Below are 21,245 nucleotides of genomic sequence, written 5' to 3'. Positions count from 1 at the left end.
TTTGTACCTGAGTTGAAGGTAATTCAACGGAAAACTAAATCTAAATGAAACCAGACGGCTTACATTATAATTAAAACGAGTAGTTCTGATCACTTTTCTTCCACTTGTAATGCAGTGCCCCGAGCTTTTCCTGATCTTTTACAATTACATAATCGCTCCCATTTGCAGCCAATACCATTTAGCGGCTTTCAAAAAATGTCTAAAGCCTGAAGTTTTTTATTGTTCAGTAGACCCTGAAAGAGCAGCTTCACCAGCTTCGGAAACAGAAAAGTCAAACATTTTGAAGTGCAGCTGTGTTGGAGCGAGAGAAGGTGATGATAGAGGAGCAGGAATCCCAAATCTCCAAAGTCTTCATGCTCAGGAGTGCGGTCTGATGCTGCGGCTCAGCTCAACTTTGCACGCTTCCAGCTGAATTTTAGCACTCAACATCTCCTTTGGCAACAAGCTCCTATTCATCCCAGTCTTCTAAAACAACATGCGCTGAGCTTGCTTCAGGGTTAGAGCTCAAAGGCTTTTTTGTACCAAGATGATGCAGAGGTTTTTTTCTTCCTTTTTTTGGCTTGCCAGGCTAAATCCTCGCTACAAGCTACACGCATGTGGAACACCTTGATGTGATGTTGTACCACACATCAGAAACCCAGAGAGAAAGTCAGCAGCTTTGAGTTTAAAGCCCCGATGTCATGAATATACTTGACAACCGGCATTGTAAAGGGGTGAATACAGGGAGACGGCTCTGGCTTGGTTGTCAGAGATTTTTGTGTTTCCATCCCATGAGGAAAACAAACAAATCAGCCTCAGGAGATTTGCCCAAATTAAAATATCTATAGGGAACAAGTCACTTTAACTTGAATGTCAATGTACATAGTCATTAACAGTGCATAATAATGCAGCTGTTTCTAGCCTCTTTAAGGGTCCACATTAGAAAAGATGCTTCCAGCATCATTAAAGCTCCTGTGAGGAACTTTTGGTTTGTGTCGATTTTGGCGACCTCTGTGGACAAAGTGGTACCTCTTATCTCTTTGCTGATTTTGTCCTGTACATGTAAGTGCTTTTAAACTTTTAACATTCAAACGTATCACTTGCTGTAAATCTTTGCCATGGAAAATATAGAAAAAAGGCTGATTTTGCAGCGCGAAGTGAATCGCCTCGTCTGACACTTACCCCCCTGCAGTGGTTACAGGCATTAAAAATAACTATAAAAGATGTAATAAATCTTGTCGCTAATTGTGGTGTTTGCTTTTGTCCCTCATATAGCGGCATCGGTATTCATTTCAGTCCATTTCATAAGCAGCTAAAAACTCCTCACAGGAGCTTTAATGGACACTTAGAAGATTTACAAACAGACAAAATAGCTCACAGTAACACCTGTCTGGCTAAACATTAAACATGGAATGGCAGAACAAGAGAACATACTGTATATTTAAATTAAAGTAAAGAGAAAAAATGTCGTCATTTCTCAATTAATGGACAAAAATGACTAAAAGAAACATCAGTATTATTGAAATAAAACTTTAGAAGTTTTGACGTTATCTGTGAGCTCCAACATGACACAAATAATAAAGACAAGTAACATCACCCAATGACAAAGTAAAGGTAACATTAGGTGTGTTTTGGAAAGCTGACCTCAACCTTTAAACCCATGTAACTTGGCCTTCACAGACTCCTTCTGCTGCAGCCCTGTGACTCTAAATAAAGATGCTGCTCATGGCATTGCTTGTTTATCGCCTGATGAAAGTCTGTGACAGAACCGGGGCTGCTTTTTTAGTATATTTTCTGCTTATACAATGTGTTCATCCACATTTAGACAGAAAGAGGGTGAAAGCCAGAAAAAGAGCATCACCAGTTGAAAAAATGTAGCGGTGTCATCCCTCAGCTTTGTTTACTTCCCAAAATAGACAGTAATTACAACAAGTTGTGAATAAGCCAAAGCAGAGCTTCTGTGTTGTCTGTGGTTTTTGAACAGAAAATGTGCCTTTGGCTTTTTTTTCTATGTTAATGTGACAATTCCCTATCATCTGTAAACACACAGGTCAGTTGTTACTAGAGGTCAGAGGGGGGTGGAAAGGGTCCAGTTTGGGGATCAAACCCACAGCTTTCTGACTTTCTGAGCAAACAGTTGGGCCCTCCAGCCTCTGTGCTGCCCACGTATTGTTTAATCATTAGCCATGCAGGAATTTAGCCTGAAACTTTCATAATTATTTTCAAAACTTTTGTCATGCTTGGAGGATCCATAATAATTCAGTGGTGCAGTGTATGCATGGTGTAGACAAACTTTTTCCTCCCATAATTCATTGCACAGTAGAGAGAGAGGGAGAGCAAGAGAGAGAGAGCGAGAGAGCACTCCAGGGGAAAATGTGGAGCAATTAATCAACTTCATCAACTCATCAGCAGCTTTTTAAAAAGCCTGTTAGTGGTTTTAATGATGCCATGTAACCATGCCTGTTTAGTTCTCTTTTCTGCTAATTAATCAGCCCACGATTACCGAGGTTTAAAAGCAGGAATATTACATTATTTTTCATTGAAAGTGTATTAACATGGAGAGACCCATCTCAACCCAAGTGTTTGATTGGTACAAACCAGGTGATTTTAAAAGGCCGATCTTCTCCAGATAAAAATGTTTTGAGAGTTTCTGTGTTGAGAGCATTACTTATATTAAATCACAGCCGCTGGTTCAGAGATAAAGCTTATATCAATAGATGTAATGTGGTAAGCATGTAAAACAAGAACAAGGCTGCATTGGTGATGTTTTGCATCATACATACTGAGTATATTTTAAAGCAACAGTTGTAATAACTTCATCTATTAAGTTTAATGAGCCTGAATTCCTGAAAAAGCATCCTTTAAGCAGATTCGTTAACTCACTTGAATATCTTGACTTTGGCTTTGAGGCTACAATTTCCCATCTAAAATCCGGTATTTCAGTCTAGATGTATGGAGTTGGAAAGATCAGGGTGTTTATCAGGTATCGGGGTTGTCAAGCAAAAGATGCTAGATGCTTTTTGCAACCAAAATCTAGTGAGGTACCCAAGCTGGCTCAGTGCCGTTCAGCAATCATTTACTATCCTGGAGAACAATATGGTGGTTGTACTTGACAAGTCCCAGGTGCGAACACCCTGCACTATAAAAATGAGACCTTTACTATTGTTGAGAAAGAACATGTGTGCTCAGCAAACCTTCCTTGAATCAATAATTTAAAAAAAGATATGATAAAAGTCAACCATTGCATCATCTAAAAACACACCTGCATCTATTTCTGCGTTTGTAGCACAGGTGTACGTCGGACATTTATCACCAACGTTTGCACCAATGAAGCATGACCCAGCCATTTTATTAACATTTTAATACTTAAAACAGTTATTAACTGTAACCTTTATTATCACTTTATGTCTCTTTATATAGGGACTTTTGGCAAGGCCCTAAATATTGGCGTGCTTTAAAATAAGAAAAAAGGTTTGTTTAAAACTCTTAAAGCTCTTAAATTTCTAAAAATGCATTTTTATTTTGAAGGGCAGAAGCCAGAAGCAGGTTAATAGCAGGAATGTAGCTGCTTCCCTTGGTACCATCTGATATCCTTTTCCCCCGAAGAAACCGCCGCCTAGCGTGATGTCAAATCATTAAACCAGCCTTTAACCTTCACAGAGTTTTCATTTGGCCTTGACCCATCTGTTCTAACAGCCTGTTGACACGAGATGTGATTCAGTAAACTTTTCAGTGGGCCATCTCTTGTGTATTTGATGGAACTAGTTTCTTTCAGTTTGAATCAATATGACCGTCTAGACAGACCTTGAAAATTCGCAGGCTTCACAGGTGCAGCCTGAAACATATTTTTAGACTTTTAAGTCTATTTTCTTCCATCTTCAGGAAATATCAACTGTGGGTTTGTATTCGGGTGTGAGCACTACTCATGCTTCTGCATGCTTCTAGTGCATCGCAGATCCGTGGCTGGATGAATGATCTCGTTTGTATGACGTGTGGGAACTAGGGCTGGATATCGATTAGGATTTCTCAATTCGATTCGATACCGATTTGGTTAGGAGTATTTCAGTTACAATATCAATGCACCTCTAACCTGGTGCATTATTATGGTTTTTTAATGACGAGAATTGACTCTAAAGAAGTCACATCATGTACTTTTTACTTAACATGACAAACACACAGCAGTGAACACAATATGAAAAATTTTATGAATTAGACAGCTTATCAACTTTGTGTCCAGGTTCAGATTTTCAGTCTGTACATCTGGCTCATGGTTTTGATTAAACAAACTGGAGTTCAACTTGTAGCCACGAGATCTCATTGCGCGAAGAGCAAAACCACACGAGACTAAGAGTTATGGGGAAAGGCATATTGTATAACAACATGCTGAAAATACACTCGCAGCCAAAGCCGACGCTAACAGAGAGCAACATAAACATCAGAGCAAAACTAACTTACATATTCATGGACGCACACACGATAAAAAGAGTCCGTCGGCGATCACTGATGTCTCTGTGGTAGCTGCAGTAAACAAGTCCGGGCATGTCTCCCTCACTGCCGTGTTACGGGGAGGATGAGCTGAGTTGTGCTGCGTTGAAGAGTGCTCAGAAACACGAGTGATCAGACATGTTTCTACACATATTTTTAAAGATCGATCTCTGGATTTATTAATCCATCATTCAAATGAGAATCAGAAAAATTGATTTTTTAAACCCAGCCCTCGTGGGAACTGATGCTGATGTCTGGATTTGTCCTACAGTGTATACTGCATACTACAATTAGTAATCTGTGAGTAGCCCCAGTAGTGTTTTAGGCCCTTCAGCTGCAATTTTTCAAGAATTTACCGTCTCAGAATTATCAATCTTATTTAACTGATAGTACGGCTGGTGACGTTTATCACTCCACTTTATCCTTCTGTGCCTTATTAAACAGTGACTTCCCTGCAGTAGATAAATTAACAGCATTTTCAGGACAACTGTCTCTGTTTAAAAAGTGGAATCTCATTTAGAAAATGGGTTGTTTAAACACCAGAGCTTCACAATGACAACATTGCTTTTATACTTTTTAGAAAGGCCGCTTAGTTATCTTTAAAAATCTAGTAGCATACGCAGGAGCGTAATGCTAGATCAGTGCTTTTAATTTGTCTCACTGCAGAACAGCACTAATTAGTTCTGACAGAATACTGTGGCGTTTTATCAATGCACAATCAGAGCACATATCTTCATTCCAGTACTTCATTTAAGACTGCACTAAAACAATGCTGTCTTCTGCTGGCTGTTTCCTTTGTCTCTGTAGATGTAGTCTCATTAGCTTGTGTTTTTTCTCTCGCTTAGCCGTGTCAAACGCTGACCTCGGTCATGCTCTCTGAGGGAAAAATTAAGAACTATCTAAATGGTTCTGTAATAAATCAGACACAGAGTTTCCACAATCTGCTGACCTTTTGACCTTGGAGTGGTGTCAGTGGAAAACAAAGCCCTCGTGAAACTAAATTATTGGTCTGTTCATTCCTCTATCCTGCAGCACTAATAATTGTGTTTGTTCATATTGTTAGTTAAAAGTCGTATGTGTAAACAATTTTGCATTGACTTTATTCTTCCCTGCGCGTGAGACAAGATGCCCAGACACACGCATACAGATCTCAGTACATCTCATTGTGCATTCTGTCTCTCTAGCAGTGGACCCTGAGGTCAGGTCAGGCCGTGGCTCCTGCAGTGCAGAGTTCTGCTGCAGGCCTCTAATCTCTCTAACCCTCCTCCTCCCTAAAGGCTGACAGGGCTTTAAAATGAGACAGACCACTTAGCCAACCCCGTCAGGAGATGCCTCTGCACTTACACAGTAGGAGCCATAGCTCAGGAGAGGGTGAGGGGCCTCGCTTTGTTTCCATAAAGATGAAAGATTATCCAGATTGTCAGAGATCTTATGCTGCTATCAGATGAGGGTATCGCTTTAATGAATTGGGTCTCATCCGGCCAAATGAAGTATGGGAGATTAGCTGCAGACTGTCAGCTTGTTTCCATTAAGCCTTTCAGAGCAGGATGACTTTTTTGGCCTTTTGAGACTTAAAATGTCGGTTTTATCAAACCAAAGAGTGTGAACTTCTTTCAAAGCTGCGTCTTAAACTACATTTTCCAAATGCTCAAATATCTTTCCATGCATCTTTTACCATTTTATTCAGACTGTATACATTTAAATGGAACTGTGAAACAGATAGTAAAGTTATACGACCCTTTTCAGGTTAGTATATAAAAATGCTGTATTCAAAGTGTTTAATACCATAGAGTTTTAAAAAAACATACTGGATACATAAAACCTGCATTTAAAAAATATAATTTATTAGTTTAGAGTAGTGATTACCGAACTGGGAGGTATGCCGCCTTGGGGGGGCTTGGAGTAATGACTGGAAACCATCTCACTCAAACAAGAATCACATCTCTTCTCGGCTTCACCCTCCCACGCTGGACGTGTGTGTGTCGCAGGTGTAGCCACTAAAAGTAAACACTCCGCGGCCCGTGAACCTTTCGTTTCAGCGGCCACAGTGTTAACCAGCACCAGGACGCGTGTCGCTGATAACTGGAAAACACTCGCTGAAAAGCCGCCTGGCTTAGCTGAAAGCCTCGGTAATCCAGCCGACATCGCATGTGACAGTAGCAGCAGCGTCGGGTGCTTGTGTACAGTTTACAGGCACACAGACTGCTGCACAGCGGGCAGGTCTCTATGTGCTCTGGTGAGTACAAATGGCGAGTTTTCTTTTTGCACCAAGCAGCAATAAAGTAGCAGCTTTACATGTTTCACTTATTGTGCTTCACTGTCACACTTCCTGCAATGAAATGTTGATTTCAGCCCTAAACTCAACTGTCATGCCAAACTGAGTAGCTTTACTAAAGTTGCATATGTGCCATTGAACGCTCAACTCACCTCTAATGAAGTAGCTAACAGAGTTGCTTCATGTAAAAAGCTGCACTCTGTAGCTGAGGAATTAATACGACAGTCAGTGGTTTCACCTATGATTAATGAAGCAACAATCAGCAAACTTAAGGCTATCCCTCTGTCAACAACACCATTACAAGGTGCATTTATGACATGTCAAGAGATATTGAGGAGCAGCACGCGTCTAAAAGCATGTTAGTGTATATGGATGTATAGTGTCGATGAGTATGGTGAGGGGTAGGGGGGATTAAAAGTATTCTCATCTACCAAAGGGGGGCCCCGCAGAAAAAGTTTGGTTTAGCGCATGTGCAAACACTGAACTCGTTTCACCCGTAGCTTGAAGTCAGACTGCTTCTTTGGGTTGAAAGTCTAAAAACAAATTGACTTCATTTTATTTTCATACATTGACACATATTTTTGAGCTGCAGCACATGAAAGGAATTTGGAAATGCAAAGGCCAGCTTCAGAAAAAGACTGCAAGAAAGCACAGGCTTGTTGTGGAGCTCTATTAAAAGAAAAATGTCATGCAAAACATGACAGCCTACGAGCTCTCTTTCATCTCAGTCAGTGCAATTTGATAATGCCAGAGGGTCCCGGTATCTTTGACCTTCATGAGTCATAACACAAGAAATATTGAAAAATCTGCGGAGAGACGGCTTTCAATGTGACAAGCTAAAAGCGGAAACGGTTTAACGTTCTTTGTAAGTGTGAGGCGATTCACATGCTCGGCATCGGAGGGACTTTGTAGGAGAGGGTAGCGGTTCGGTTTCAAACGACGGACTCGGCTATAAGCGACAAAATAACGGCGAATGTGTAGTAATAAGATAGAAGTTTGGAGGTCGACTACTAAAGTAAACATGTCCGTGAACCCTCCAGACAGGCAATTAATCTGTTCATTCCCCCAACAGGTTACTTCCACCCTCAGGGACAGGATGACACAGTAAAGAGAGTTCTGCCCTGTCGTTACCGGACTGATGGCGGTTCATTATTGAGCCTCGTCCTCTATAAATCCACCGTCGCCTCGCAATGCGCTCAGGTGCTAAGCAGCAACACCCACCTCAGAAATGGGCTGTGTTGTTAGCAGCCTGTTCTTGCAGAATTGGTCATTAAGTGATGCAGGGTGACAATTCTTCCCTTTAAATGGCCTGGGAAATGTGCTGTTACGGGAGGACTGTGGTAGATGTCTCTAGATTGTACATATTGTTGACAATAGCAGGGTTATTTTTACTGCTTTTTTTTTGTACGCATCGACTCCTCTCAGTGTGTGTACTGCAGAAGTATCTTATTATACGTCGGCAAAGTCTTTTTAATTTCTGTTGGCTCTTCAAACTGGTGCTTTTGGAGAAGACAGGAGTTAACTGTTCATCTCTGTGCGTTCTGTTCTGGGAGACGCTGGCAGATGTTTTTCATAAAGCGGGAGGTATCAATTTGATCAAATTATCATGCGTTCACTACAAAACAACCTGTAATTATTTTATTTTAATTCACTTGCAGAACAGGTTGTCCTCAATTCTAGCAAACACAAAACAGCGAGCGTTTGACAGAGTCAGGGTCCAGCTGCTGTGAAGTGAAGTATTCTGCACGTTATTTTTAAAATGCTTATGCAGCTGCGGAAGCAGAGTCACATCTCCTGCCAAATTGCTGTTCCTGGCTTGTTAATACAGCCCGGAACAGATTGTTTAAAAAAACTCCCTCCTCCACACACACCCTTCCTCCACTGGCTCGCTCTCGGTCTTCTCTTTGTGATCCTAACAAGGCTTGTTCGCTGCCTAGTTAAGGGGCCCTGCTGGAGAAGAGGCACCACCATGCCTTTGCTTGCATGTTGGGAGACATCCAGGCAAGGCGGCACAACAAGGAGAAGAGAGAGAGAGAGGCAGATTAAGACCAGAGAGGGGAGGATAGAATGAGACGGAAAGTAAGACTGACAGGCAGTCACGGAGTCACAGAGATATCAAGAGAGCGAGCGACTGCGAGAAGGACAAAGACGGAGAGAAATAGCTGAGGATGCAAACAAAGCATCAGAGAGAAAATGAGGCAGTGGGTGGAGGAGAGAGGGAGGCAGAGTGAGGTAGGGAGGAGGGCGATGATGAGGATTCCTCTGTACCTGTGGAGGAGATTAAGGGTCTGAATCCAGTGTGATTAATGAGCCGGCCGCTGATTGCTCATCCCCATCTCCCTCCCATGAATAATCACCGGCCCTGCACTCTCAAAGAGAGAGCTTCAGTACTTCTATGTATATATGAGTGAGCGAGTGTGTGTGTGTAAGAGAGAGAGAGGGGGAATAAGTGCTTGTGTGTACAGAAGAGATAAGACCCAGTGTGTGTGAGGGACAGTAAATGAACAGTATGCATGTACAATACGTGAAAGGGAGGTGATACTGCCAGAGAGAGCGCAGCTATTGATTGACTCACAAAATGGGTTCATGTAGAGTATGATATACAACATGCCATTAATTCAGAGTGTCAGTGTGTCTGAACATGGATGATGTATTCACTAATGGCTGCAGCACACCTGCAGAGAGCAGCCCTCATACTGAATGCACAGTGACACACTGAGTTCATTTGTACACACCGTGGGCTCCCAGTTGGGGTCCTGCCTGCCTACATGTACCGTACAAACCCACCAGGGTCACACTGTCCATGGTGACATTATCACAGCCAGTCACGTAGTGGTGCGTGAAGTGAGTTTCGACCGTTTATTTTAGGTGTAAATTGAGCCTCTGCCTCGGCGTAGGATTCAGTGATATGTATACATGTGATGATTAAACTGTGTCAAGCTATTTTGTTTTGCGTTTATATTGAAGTAGCTGTCTTCTTAAATCTGTGGAGGTATTGGATCAATGTGGGCAGTGTTGCAAATCAGCGAGCATGGCTGCATAATGGTTCTATTGGATGTTGGGAGATTTTTGGTCGACCTGATGTTTTTGCAGGTTTGTAACTCAGTGGTTTCACCAGAAACTAGGACTGCCTATCTGGTTGTTTATCTGGACAAATAGATTTATGGTATAATATTATGCTGTATAATTATGTGGGTGAGAGTGTTACTCAGCAGGTAGAGCAGTTCTTCCATTAATCCCAGGGCCTGTCTGTCCCTTTGTCAAAGTCCTCTAACAAGGCATGGAGCTTTAGGTGACATTTGCTTTCATCTATGTGATGGGGTGAATGAGTGACAACTTGTAAAGCTCTTTGTCTGTAATTATGGCAAAGTGCATTGTAAGTGCAGTTCAATTTAAAGCTCCTCTAAGGAGTCTTGGTTATAAAACGGACTGAAATGAATTCTGATGCCTCTATATGACCTACAAAAGCAAACCAGACCATCAGTGACAAGCTTGATTATTTCTATATAGTTATTTTAAATGCCTGAACCTGCTGGCGAGGGGTAGGTGTTAGACGAAACGATTAACTGCACGTTGCCTTTGTTTACATTTTCCAGGGCAGAAATTTAAAGTTAGTGATATATATGACTGTGAGAGAAAGCAGGGTGAGATATTGTTAAAAATCACCACTTAAGCATGTACAGGACAAACTCAGCAAAGAGATAAGAGGCACAGCAATGTCCACAGGGGGCGCCAAAATCGACACAAACCTAAAGTTCCTCGCAGCAGCTTTAAGATTTAATCTATTATCCACTCCTGCTTCAGCTTTCTCTACACATATAATATGTCCCACGATATATTTATAAATGTACAAATTGTTTAACAAGTTATTTCTGGAGGGTTGTACAGTGGTACACTGGTTAGCGCTGTCGCCTCATGGCTAAAATATTCCTGGTTTAAATCCAAGGTCGGACTTGGAGGCCTTTCTGTTTGGAGTTTGCACGGTCTCAGTTACCCTCTGGATAATCAGGCTTCCTCCCACAGTCCAAAGACACGCTCGTTAGGTTAATTGGTGACTCTAAAATTGTCTCTGTGTGTCAGCCCTGTGATTGACTGGTGACCTTTTCACGGTGTAACCCCGCCTCTCGCCCAATGACAGCCGGGATAGGCTCCACCCCCCTTTTCCCTGAAGATTCCCTGACAATTTAGCGAATCAGAAGTTGAGTGTTTATATATAGTAGTAATGATAATAATAATCTAAATAGTCTAAATAGTGTGCTAAAGTGTGTAGATGTACTGTATACCTGCATCTTTCTTTATGTTCTACAGGTGTGGAAGAGACGTGTGTGTGCACACATTTGAGCACACCTTGATGCACAAACCCGACACCATTTTACGCTGATGGCTTCCAGGCTTTGTTTCATAATTTTGCAAGACAATGGATAATAACGGCATGTGCTGTCGTGTGTCCCTGTGATTAAATTCTGTGGTTAGAAACCTGTGTTTAACCACAGCTGACACACAGTACTATTTTGCGGCGTTGTGCGGATGTCTCTGATTGCTGTTTGTCTTTTGTACTTTCCGGTGGTTGCATAGGAACAATCAACGAGAAAATCCATTTATGTTGCTTGTGTAAAAAACCCATTGCAAGCATGTTGCCAGCATGTGGTTGCTTTGAACCTACAAGTCTCCATTGCTCAGTAGTTTGGCAGCTTCATCGGAACATGTAGGAAGTGCGAAGGCTGGAAAATCAAGCTCACTTACTGCAGCAGCTGCTTTTTACTTAGTGATGAGATCAATGATTAATGCCTGAAGCTTCATTTACCAAATGAGACCCAACGAGGTTCTTTTTTTTATGAGGGTCAAGTATGAATAATCAAGAGAACCGTGCATATATTTGCATACATGTAACATGGAAGTAGGAGGATGTACATGTAGAGTGCGTGACACACTATCCCCCACTAAGACTCATATTCAGTTACAGAGAGAGAATAATTCTGCTTTTATCTGTGAAGGTCCTCAGTCATCCAGGTCATGGTAATTTGAAGTTTAATCCTAAAGGCAACTGGACTTGGTTGAAGTTCTTGAAGACGACGTCTCATCTGAAAAGCTTCTTCAGTTCTAAACTGACTGGTGGACGGAGTTAGAAATATAAGCCTCTGTAAGGCTTATATCCAAAGCCTGTGGGATGAGAGGTGAAACGTCTTCAACAACTTCAACCAAGTCCAGCTGCCTTTTGGATTAAGCTTCGAACTCTGGTTTTATGTTCTTAATTGTAGTCGGAAGCATCAGATGGGCTTCAACACACATCGGCCATTCTGATAGATCTACAGACTAATTCGGAGAAGGTTGCAGTTAAAAAGTAGTCATTACTGTGGCTGCAACTCACCTGTGGGTCTGTGCCCATTTGCTCTTTTACTGCTCTTACTCAAAGTATACTTGAAGGCGTTCCAGTAGAACCAGTTGCATGTACACTTGTAGTCGATGAATGCCAGCTATAAGTAGAGAAAGTAGAATACACAAACTTTCCAATTTGCTATAAATAATATTAACATATTTTCTTACCTGCAATAGTTTAGACCAGTTCCCATTGCCATAAAAACCTCTCTTTTACCTGCAAAAGCTGGGTGCTTGAGTTAGTTGCAAACTTCAACTCATGATTAACCATATTAGAAAGTACATTCATATTCTTTATGAGGTCTAAAGCGGTAATGTTCGTGCTTTGCTCCCAAAGCTTATGTCATTACGCACTGCAGACTTTAAAAATAAAGCTGAATTGCATACCCTTTATGGAGGTTACCATCATCTGCCAGAGGTAGCAACTCCAGATTGTGCTGAAGAGTGATGGAGTCGTCAGAGAGCACAACACATAAAAGGACTGGTGGATGAGGGTTATCTGAGGAGAGCTAAGGACAGATTGTTTCGTGACATGCAAAGTGCTGTTTGCCCTATGGGACCGGTCTATAAAGAGATTTCTGCAGCTGCAGGGTTTATTGCACATTCAGTAATGTAAGTGACAGAAAGTTTATCACACACGCAAAAACTTCAGAGAGACACAGATGTGAGAAGAGCAATAAAATATTCAGCTAAACACAGAGAGCCTTGCTAACTTGGTATCTATCAAGCTATTTAGTGAATTATGCAATAGAGAAGTTAGAGAATAAAAATACAAAATGTAGTTAATATTAAATCTCTTTCTCCTCACACAAATCTTTCAGTAACAAGTCTGGCAAGTTTCTTTGCACAAGTTAAAAGCGGCTTTAACAGCCTCAAAGCGCAGCCTCTCTCAATCCCATTTAAATGTACAACATCAGAGCTGTGTTCAATTTTGTACCGACTTTCTTTCAACTTTACACCGGAGAGCTAATTCTTTACATAATCTGTGAAGAAAGTGATAATCTCTCTTAACCTGCCACTCTGTGTGTGGCTTGTTGTATCTGTGCAGAGATGGAGACAGAAGCTTCTTAAGCCAGGATGTGAACCTGGCTGTCTTCAAGAAGACGACAACTTCGGCTGCTGTCTTCAAGAAGGCAAGAAGAAAACAGCAAGGTTCACATCCTGGCCAGAGAAGACTACTGCTACAATGCAGTGTTGAATTTTGAATTTTAAACCGCATGCTTGATTGTTTGACATACAGTAAATATCAACCAAGCTGCTGACTGGTTGCCTCTCTGCACATCCGACTCCTCCACCTGTATCTCTCTCTCTCTCTCTCTCTATCTCCTCCTTGCTCCCAGCCCCCTCACCACCCCTCTCCTTACTTATTCTATTCTACTCTACAGTCAGGATGTTATCTGTCTTACCCTCTAAAAAAGTCATGGTGTTCTGCTCCTCTGCTTTGTGGCTTGATGTCTTACTCCGGCTCACGAGAGTCTGGTCTTATAAAAGTGGAAAGGGACATCTCTCTGAGCCCCAGTCTTCAGCTCGCCACATTAGTTATTCCCTGGGAGATCTGTTACGTGCTCTGAATCAAATTTGTCTCTCTTCCTGTCTCACACGCAGACACATTTTTACTCCTGCTCTTATTCCCCCGTGTTCCCTCCATCCACCTTTCGGTATGTTGTCCCACCTTTTGTTTGCTCCTCCTCTTTTACATTCCTTCTCTTCACATGTGAGCTCAATTTTTCCCTTCTGATGTGTTCTTCCTCTTTTGCTTTGTCTGTATTCTCTTTCTTCTTGCACTTGCTTCTTCCCCACTGCTGAATATGTGTTTAATCCTCTCTTTGTCTCTGTCTTTAAATGTTTCCCCAAGTATTTGGCCTTTCTCCCTCTTCCTTCCCCTCTCTCCCCTTCATTCCCTCGCTTTACTCTGTAGTGCATATCTCTCCAGAGCTGGTTACAGAAACCTCCCTGTTGGCCCTGTCAGCCCGCCCATAGCTCAGTTAGCGTTGCTGATCGATCAGTGGAGCTCCTGTATTCCCCTGAAAGTCAATTACTAGCTTACACATTGGAGCTATTTTGGGAATAGGGGGGGAAACTGCGGGAATCATTAGCAAGATAATGTCCTGACAACCTTCCCCAGCAAGCCGGGGCAGAACAGGCGTTGCTTGTGGATATGTAATTTGTCTGGGTCATCTGAGATTGGGACAGAACATGGGAGGTTGTTTGGACAGATCGTTTTAAGAGTTGCTCTTAAAATGGAAGCAATATTTTAGCTTGATTTAAAAATAGGGGCAGCTATTAAGACTGAGATTAAATGTCACTGCTTTTTGAGAAATGCCAAAATGTTTTTAACGTATCAGAAGCTGGCATTAGATGCTTGGTCTGATTGGTAAATGGACTGTACTTATATAGCGCTTTTCAAGTCTTCAGGACACTCAAAGTGCTTTTACACTACATGTCACACTCACCCTTTCACACACATTCACACACTGATGGCAAAGTCCTAAGTGCCAATCTCTATTCAGTATCTCTGCCCATTCATACCTGATGGCTATGCCGTCAGTAGCTGTAGCTTCTAAAACACAAATAAAGATACATCATAAAAAGTTTCAGGCATGCAAGTTCACTTCTTAATTAGCATGCCTTCAACGTATACAAACAGCTCCCAAAACTGAAATAATTTAACTATTAAACTTGACAGATGGTATTTCAAACTAGCTGGTAATATATGGGATAGATGCTGATAAATACATGGCCAACAACCAGGGCCTCTATTTATGTATAACCCAATGACTGTATATACAGATGGACGACGCGTCTCCATCTGCTCTCCTTGTACGAAAGTAATGCCAAACTAGCCCCCGTGATAGGCGCTGCCATCTTGCGATGGTGACGTCATTTGGAGCCAGAGCTATGCAGTAGAGATCTCGGGTGAAGCAGCTGTAGCCACTTCCGATAACCTAAACACACACTTAACTTATCGTAAAAACAGCAAGGATCCTGCACGTCAGCGTATTTAACAGCAGAACAGCTTCTTGTGTTGGTCTGAGGCAGACGTTCACAGATATGGAAACTTCAATGACTGTTGTGATTGTTTTAGTTATGTTTCCTCTCACCGTTCCTCCTCTACTCTGCCAATCGTGAACTGATTGGCTGCAGGAGCCGCATTTGTCAACAGAGCTGTCAATCATCCTTTTTACAGCATCAAATAACTAATTAAAACTAAACTTGTCAGAAAAATGAACTCTTGGACGTAAATCAGCATGATAAGAACTAACTATAATGACAGAAACCATGTTTTAGAGAAATTTATATGACATGTATTTTGATTTTATAGTTTGACTCATGTCCCATCTGTTAACATGGAGGAGGCGGGCTTTATGACCTATACTGCAGCCAGTCAGCAGGGGGTGCTCGAAATGTTTTGGCTTCACTTTAAGGGAGCTGTCGTGTCGTCCATCTTTTTATACAGTCTATGGTTTACGCCGTCATACCTATAGAAAACAAAGACCCTTATTTCAGCTCACAAACTCCTGTGATATGGGACATTGTTGTTGTATAAGGCTTAAAGTAATTGAGCTCTGCCTCTTTACTCAGCAAACCCCTGCTGGAGGACAAAGCCTGTTTGAAATAGACTTATATACAGTATAGTATATATAGTTATATATTGTTGCATAAGTTCTGTGATCATAGCTTCACAAGTTGCCAATAAGTTAATGGCGGAAGAACAGTTTTGCCTCATTTTGATGCAAATGATGCTGTCTGTGAAAGTAGAACTAAAGTGTGTGATTCTCATTATCTTCTTACCACTCTTTAACAGTTAGTTTTGAACACTTTAGGGACAAACTTGCTGTCAAGTGAAGCTGTTTGTAATTATACAACAGGAAAATCTTCAAATGCCTCCTAATAACTCTCCTATAACCTGTTTCTATAAGTTAATAATAATAATAAAGTGTATTTGTATGGCACTTATCAAAACTAAGGTTACAAGGTGCTTTACAAAACATAAAAGCCAAACAATAAAATACATAACAATGAAGGATAAAACAGGAAGACACACTAAGACAGGAAGTCATACCGAATTGAACAGGAACAACTTAAAAGTGACATCTTCAGCAATCAACAAACTTTCTAACTCATCCCACAGTTCTACTTCTCACCACATGAAGAAGCCTCTGCATTTTCTCTTGGTCTTCCAACTGTAATCTCAGAGGGTAGAGTTTGGATGACATCAGGATTAATTTCATGGTGTCAGGATTCATTTCACTACTGGTCCATCTTTCACTAAGCTAGGTGTGTGGATTTTTTTTTTACCTTGGCCTTTTCTTGCCAGACATTAAAAGTGAGGGCTAATACATCAGCAGAAAGTTTAGACTGACCTCAGATGAAGGGTTGGCAGAGGGCTGCTGCAAAAATGTAAACGCTTTTGAATTGATTGTGCATTTCCTATTTGATGCGGTATGTAGACGGCAGTGTTACAGGCTATGTAGACGGCAGTGTTACAGGCCTGCATTAGAGGCTTTGGGCTGAAGGTTATCTTTTCACTGCTGTCAGTGCTGCTTTACAACGGAGGGAAATGAAGGGATTCATTCCAAATACAGTGCTATGTGAAACAGTCAATATTTCCTGAGCTGTACGTGACTCACAAGAAAACACAAATGACTCATAACTTTGATTGTAGTATTTTTCTCTCGTTTTTAAGAGTTATTTGACTCCAGTTGCTTTTTTTTGAATGTATCAAATCAATGACCCAAGACTGCAACCTGGCACATGCTGTTAAAATCACACCTATTCTTTATAGTAGCTTTACTTCTACTTTGATCACCCCTAAAGAGTCCTCGCCAACATACTTTAAAGAATCCATATGAAGTAGCACTAGATGTCCATCTGAACAGCCAAGACACAGCAGCCCACACAGGTCTTTCTTCCATGCGCCGTATGAAATTTAATGTGTGCAGTGGTGTGGTTGAAATTCACAGTACCACCCTGAAACCACCACCCCCCAAGCCATGTCAGATCAATGCCCTTCATCCCTCATCTGTCCACATGGCACTCAAAGCCGTTCTGCCACCCAAATTACCGCTCTGCTGAATTATAACTTTGTTGGATCTGGCAGTGTACTGTACCCAAGGCAGTCTGAAATATCACTGACAGACTGAGCTGTCAGCCCGGATACATCTATCACCTGGCGAGCTATGCCAAACAGACAGCTAATATCCAGCGGTCCTTTACAACAGCGTTTGTCAGAGTCTGCAACCGGACAGAAGGTTCCCCACAAACATTTCAAAGTCTGTTAGCCATCTTCTTCAAATCTGTTTTGACATTTCAATATTGTCCCATGTCAGCGCTGAACTCAAAGTTTGTTAGGATACTGGCCTTATCTCTGTCACTGAGTCTTCAACTGCAGGTAAAAGCCACTGTTTGTTGTTCACATCTTTTCTATGCATATAGATGTATGTGCCATTATAGGTAGTGATTGATGTGGCGGTGCCTGCAGTAATTAGGAAGCATAAATGAGAAACTCTTATGTCTCTTAGCACAAACATGTTGGTGGTAGATAATGGCAGAATTCATGTGTCTATTATACAGTCCATGTAAGTCAATATAATTGAAGTAGGTTTACTTTACTATGCCACCACAGTTCATTCTGATTTAATATCTTCAAGCTGAATACAATTTGATTTAGACTATAATTACCATCTTTTCTTGTAACATCCTTTCTTTGTGAAAGGCAATCATTGCTTACATCAGAATATTTGTTGTAATGATCCTTCATCAAATGGTGGAATATAATAGATTTGATCATATTCGATGTATTTTTTGTTCGGTACTGTATGTTTAGGGATAGTCAGGGTGTTTCTTACCAACTCCAATAAGTCTTGTCCTTGTCCTTGGTTGCGCTTATTCTTTCTCTTTCTTTATCCTTTATCCACTATAAGGCTGCAAGGCTAGTTATATGTCAGTCCATTAATTGCCCAGTGTGTGTGTGAGGGACTCACTGTTATGCTCCAATGGCTTCATTCAGATTTCTATAATGTGTCTGTGCCTATTCATGTATTGATCCAAGTATATTCTGTCCCCAGTCAATATTGACTCAGGGTCAAACACTGACATTTATCACGTCAGCGCCCACGTGTGTGACCTCCAGAATCGCGCAGTATCATCATCCTCGTCCACTTTTGCACCCATTTCAGTCAAACACAACCTGAAAAAAAGCCTGCTCAGAGAACATGAAAAGAGTGGGAGAAAGACTGGTGGCGCCTTAAGTAATGCAAGGTCAAGAGATAGATGTAATAGTGAGGATTCATAGCACCCAGTGTATATTCTCTATAACCCACTTTGCTGTAAAGACACTGTTTTCATGGCCAGTTAAAACACTGGAAACATTGTAAATCTAAACTGACAGTAAGAACAAGGTTCAGCAGATGACAAAGTTCCCGCACTGTGACTGTAGATCTCTTGCGTGATCACACAGCTTGGCCACAGATACTATTTATGGTGCCAGGGGGAAGCAGTGAAGAATAATTCTTAATTTGCCGTAAAGGTGAATTGAATCGGATGGCCATTTCAATGATCATAAATTTCCCTTAATGAGAAGAATGATATTTGGCTAGCTGTGTGGCCTGTGACACGTGCTCTTTCTTCACACTGGGTATCCTTCAATCGTGGACAGCTGTTTATCCTCCGCGGTCGGCTGGTAATGAGATGGATGCTTAGAAATGTATTAAGCTTGGCTACAGTTCCTCTACGTCAGCACCCTCATTCTGATTCATGATTTTTCTCTGCCTTCTTTTTTTTCCTCCTTCTTCTCCATCTTCTCTCTTTTTTTTTTGTTTATCTTTTTGTCCTATTCTCGTCTCATATTTGCCTCTGTGGAATCTGTTCTCTCTAAACCCAAAACCAATCATTTCCTTCATCCTCTCATCCTTACAGAGGTTGTGCAGCTGAGCCTGGCGGAGGACCAGCAGATTAGCGTCTCCACAGTAACAGTGGGCCTCAGTGCTGTCCTCACCTGTGCCATCCAGGGGACGCTGCGCCCGCCAATCATCTGGAAGAGAAACGGCATCATACTAAACTTCCTGGACCTGGAAGATATCAATGTGAGTGATTATGGCTTACAGTTTTCCCACATTTTTTAATCAAAACAACTCCAGGAAAAATGCTCCATGGATTTTACTGTATGTGTGGGTTGTTTCAGACCTTATCCATCTAGTTATGACAACATCATTGCTTATGTGGTAGCATTATGAACACTATTCAAGTCACGAGTGACAGAATAACTCCAGACAACCTGACAGACGCACAGACATATGTAAGCAGTAATGGCTACTTACACATCAGCAGACACAGAGCGACATTGTCAGCCCATCTGCATCATGTTCATGTTTACCCAATGAATATAAATCCTCTTTTCATTTCCCTTATAGCTCTTTATTTGTTCCTACTAACTCCCGAGAAAATATTTGATTATTCAGCTGCTAGATGTTCTGCTTTCCTCACCATCTTTTATCAGTTTGCTGAAAACAGCTGATTATTAGTCCTGCTGCTGCTTGAAATGAGGGTGAAGAGAGCGATGTCCCTGAACAGTACCATAAATCTCCCAGACCTCAAACAGGAGGCTGAAAGGGGCTGGTGAAAATTAGCATTGACATAACATAAACTATTGAGTGAGTGTTTAAATAACAAAACAGATTTGTTAAAGCTCCTGTGAGGAGTTTTTCGCTGGTTATGAAAGAGTCTGAAATTAATTCTAATGACTCTATATGAGCTACAAAAGCAAACCAGACCATCAGCGACAAGATTGATTATTTCTATATAGTTTTTGTCCTTTTTTTTAAGAGGACAGTGGATAGTGGCAGAAATGCTGGAAGAGAGAGTGGAGATAACACGCGACAAAGGGCCGAGGGTGGGAATTGTGCCCGGGGCCGCTGCATCGAGGAATATAGCCTCTGTATATAGTCGACGATTTAACTGCTGAGCTAAACCGGCGCCACTATATAGTTGTTTTTAATGCCTGAAGCTGCTGGCGGGGGGGTAGGTGTCAGAAGAAGCGATTAACTGCAAGCTGCCTTTGTTTGCATTGCAAAAATTTAAAGTGAGTGATACATATGACTGTTCTAGAAGGCAGGATGAGATTTTTGTTAAAATCCACCACTTAAGCATGTACAGGACAAAATCAGCAAAGAGATAAGAGGTACTGCTTTGTCCACAGGGGGCGCCATAAGCAACACAAACCGAAAGTTCCTCACAGGAGCTTTAACATAGATTTATTTTGTGTTCAACTTCTTTTTTAAAATGTGTCAAACCTCTTACAAACTTCCCAACAGTGTGCATGTTCACCAGCTTCACGTGTGTGTGTGTTTGTTTTTCTCCTTAAAATGTAATTGGACTGCCTTATTAATATTTATTGTTATTGATAAAATTATTTATGAACTTCAGCAGCAAGGGGCCACGGTGTTGGGCTTTTCACATTGATTTGAAACAAATTGATGTCTATTAAAAATTAAAATTTAGAAAATCCTATTGATGCTGGATGGTAAATTTTAAGAGCTGTGGGATCTGTTTGTATTTCCACCTGCTGGTTTTACTTATAAAACTCTGGTAACAACTGAGATGTTTGAAGGTGTGAAATATAAAACGTATAACGAGCACCCTAATAATGACCCATCCATGTGGACATTAGAGGAACTTAAGCAGCTGACAAGTTTCCCCACACACACACCATGATTGCCTAAAGCTAGAACATGAAAACATGAAAAGTAAAGGTGACAGTGTAAAAAAAAAAATCAAGCATCAAACATAAAGAAAAGTTTTACTCCCCTAAATGAACTCCCCAGGCCTCTCCATGAAACATCAGAGTTGCTCAGTGCTTAATGAACTATGTGGCCCTGCTCCTGTTCACACACATCTGCTCAGGTGACAGCACAGCGCTGGCCTTGCTTTACCCACCACCGGATCACTACTCGCTAATTGCATGTTAATGAGCGGCCTTGTTGGTCCGCTGTGATGATGAGCTGATAAACAAAGTCAAGTGCTGAGGTGGAGACTGGAGGAGAGGTGATGGCAGCAGAGGTCCCCCAGGCTCATGACCGTGCATAATGAATTTCCACAGAGTGTAGTTGTCTGAGTGGAGGAGGGAGGGAGG

The 21,245-nt window shown here is 41.5% G+C and overlaps 1 protein-coding gene across 1 annotated transcript in view; it reads left to right on the top strand.

The window, feature by feature from the left end:
- The window catches only part of fstl4 (follistatin-like 4), a 217,869-nt gene that overhangs the window by 161,426 nt on the left and 35,198 nt on the right, over positions 1 to 21,245 (top strand). Inside the window, exon 7 of the mRNA XM_069674450.1 lies at positions 19,034 to 19,200. Within this exon, the coding sequence (XP_069530551.1) occupies positions 19,034 to 19,200 (167 nt within the window). The remainder of the gene's footprint in view (positions 1 to 19,033; positions 19,201 to 21,245) is intronic.

The sequence above is a fragment of the Semicossyphus pulcher genome, unplaced genomic scaffold (assembly GCF_022749685.1).
Source record: "Semicossyphus pulcher isolate SPU_LCO1_2020_fin unplaced genomic scaffold, fSemPul1.0.p SCAF_10, whole genome shotgun sequence".
NCBI lineage: Eukaryota > Metazoa > Chordata > Actinopteri > Labriformes > Labridae > Semicossyphus > Semicossyphus pulcher.
This window is presented reverse-complemented; position numbering and strand designations above follow the sequence as displayed.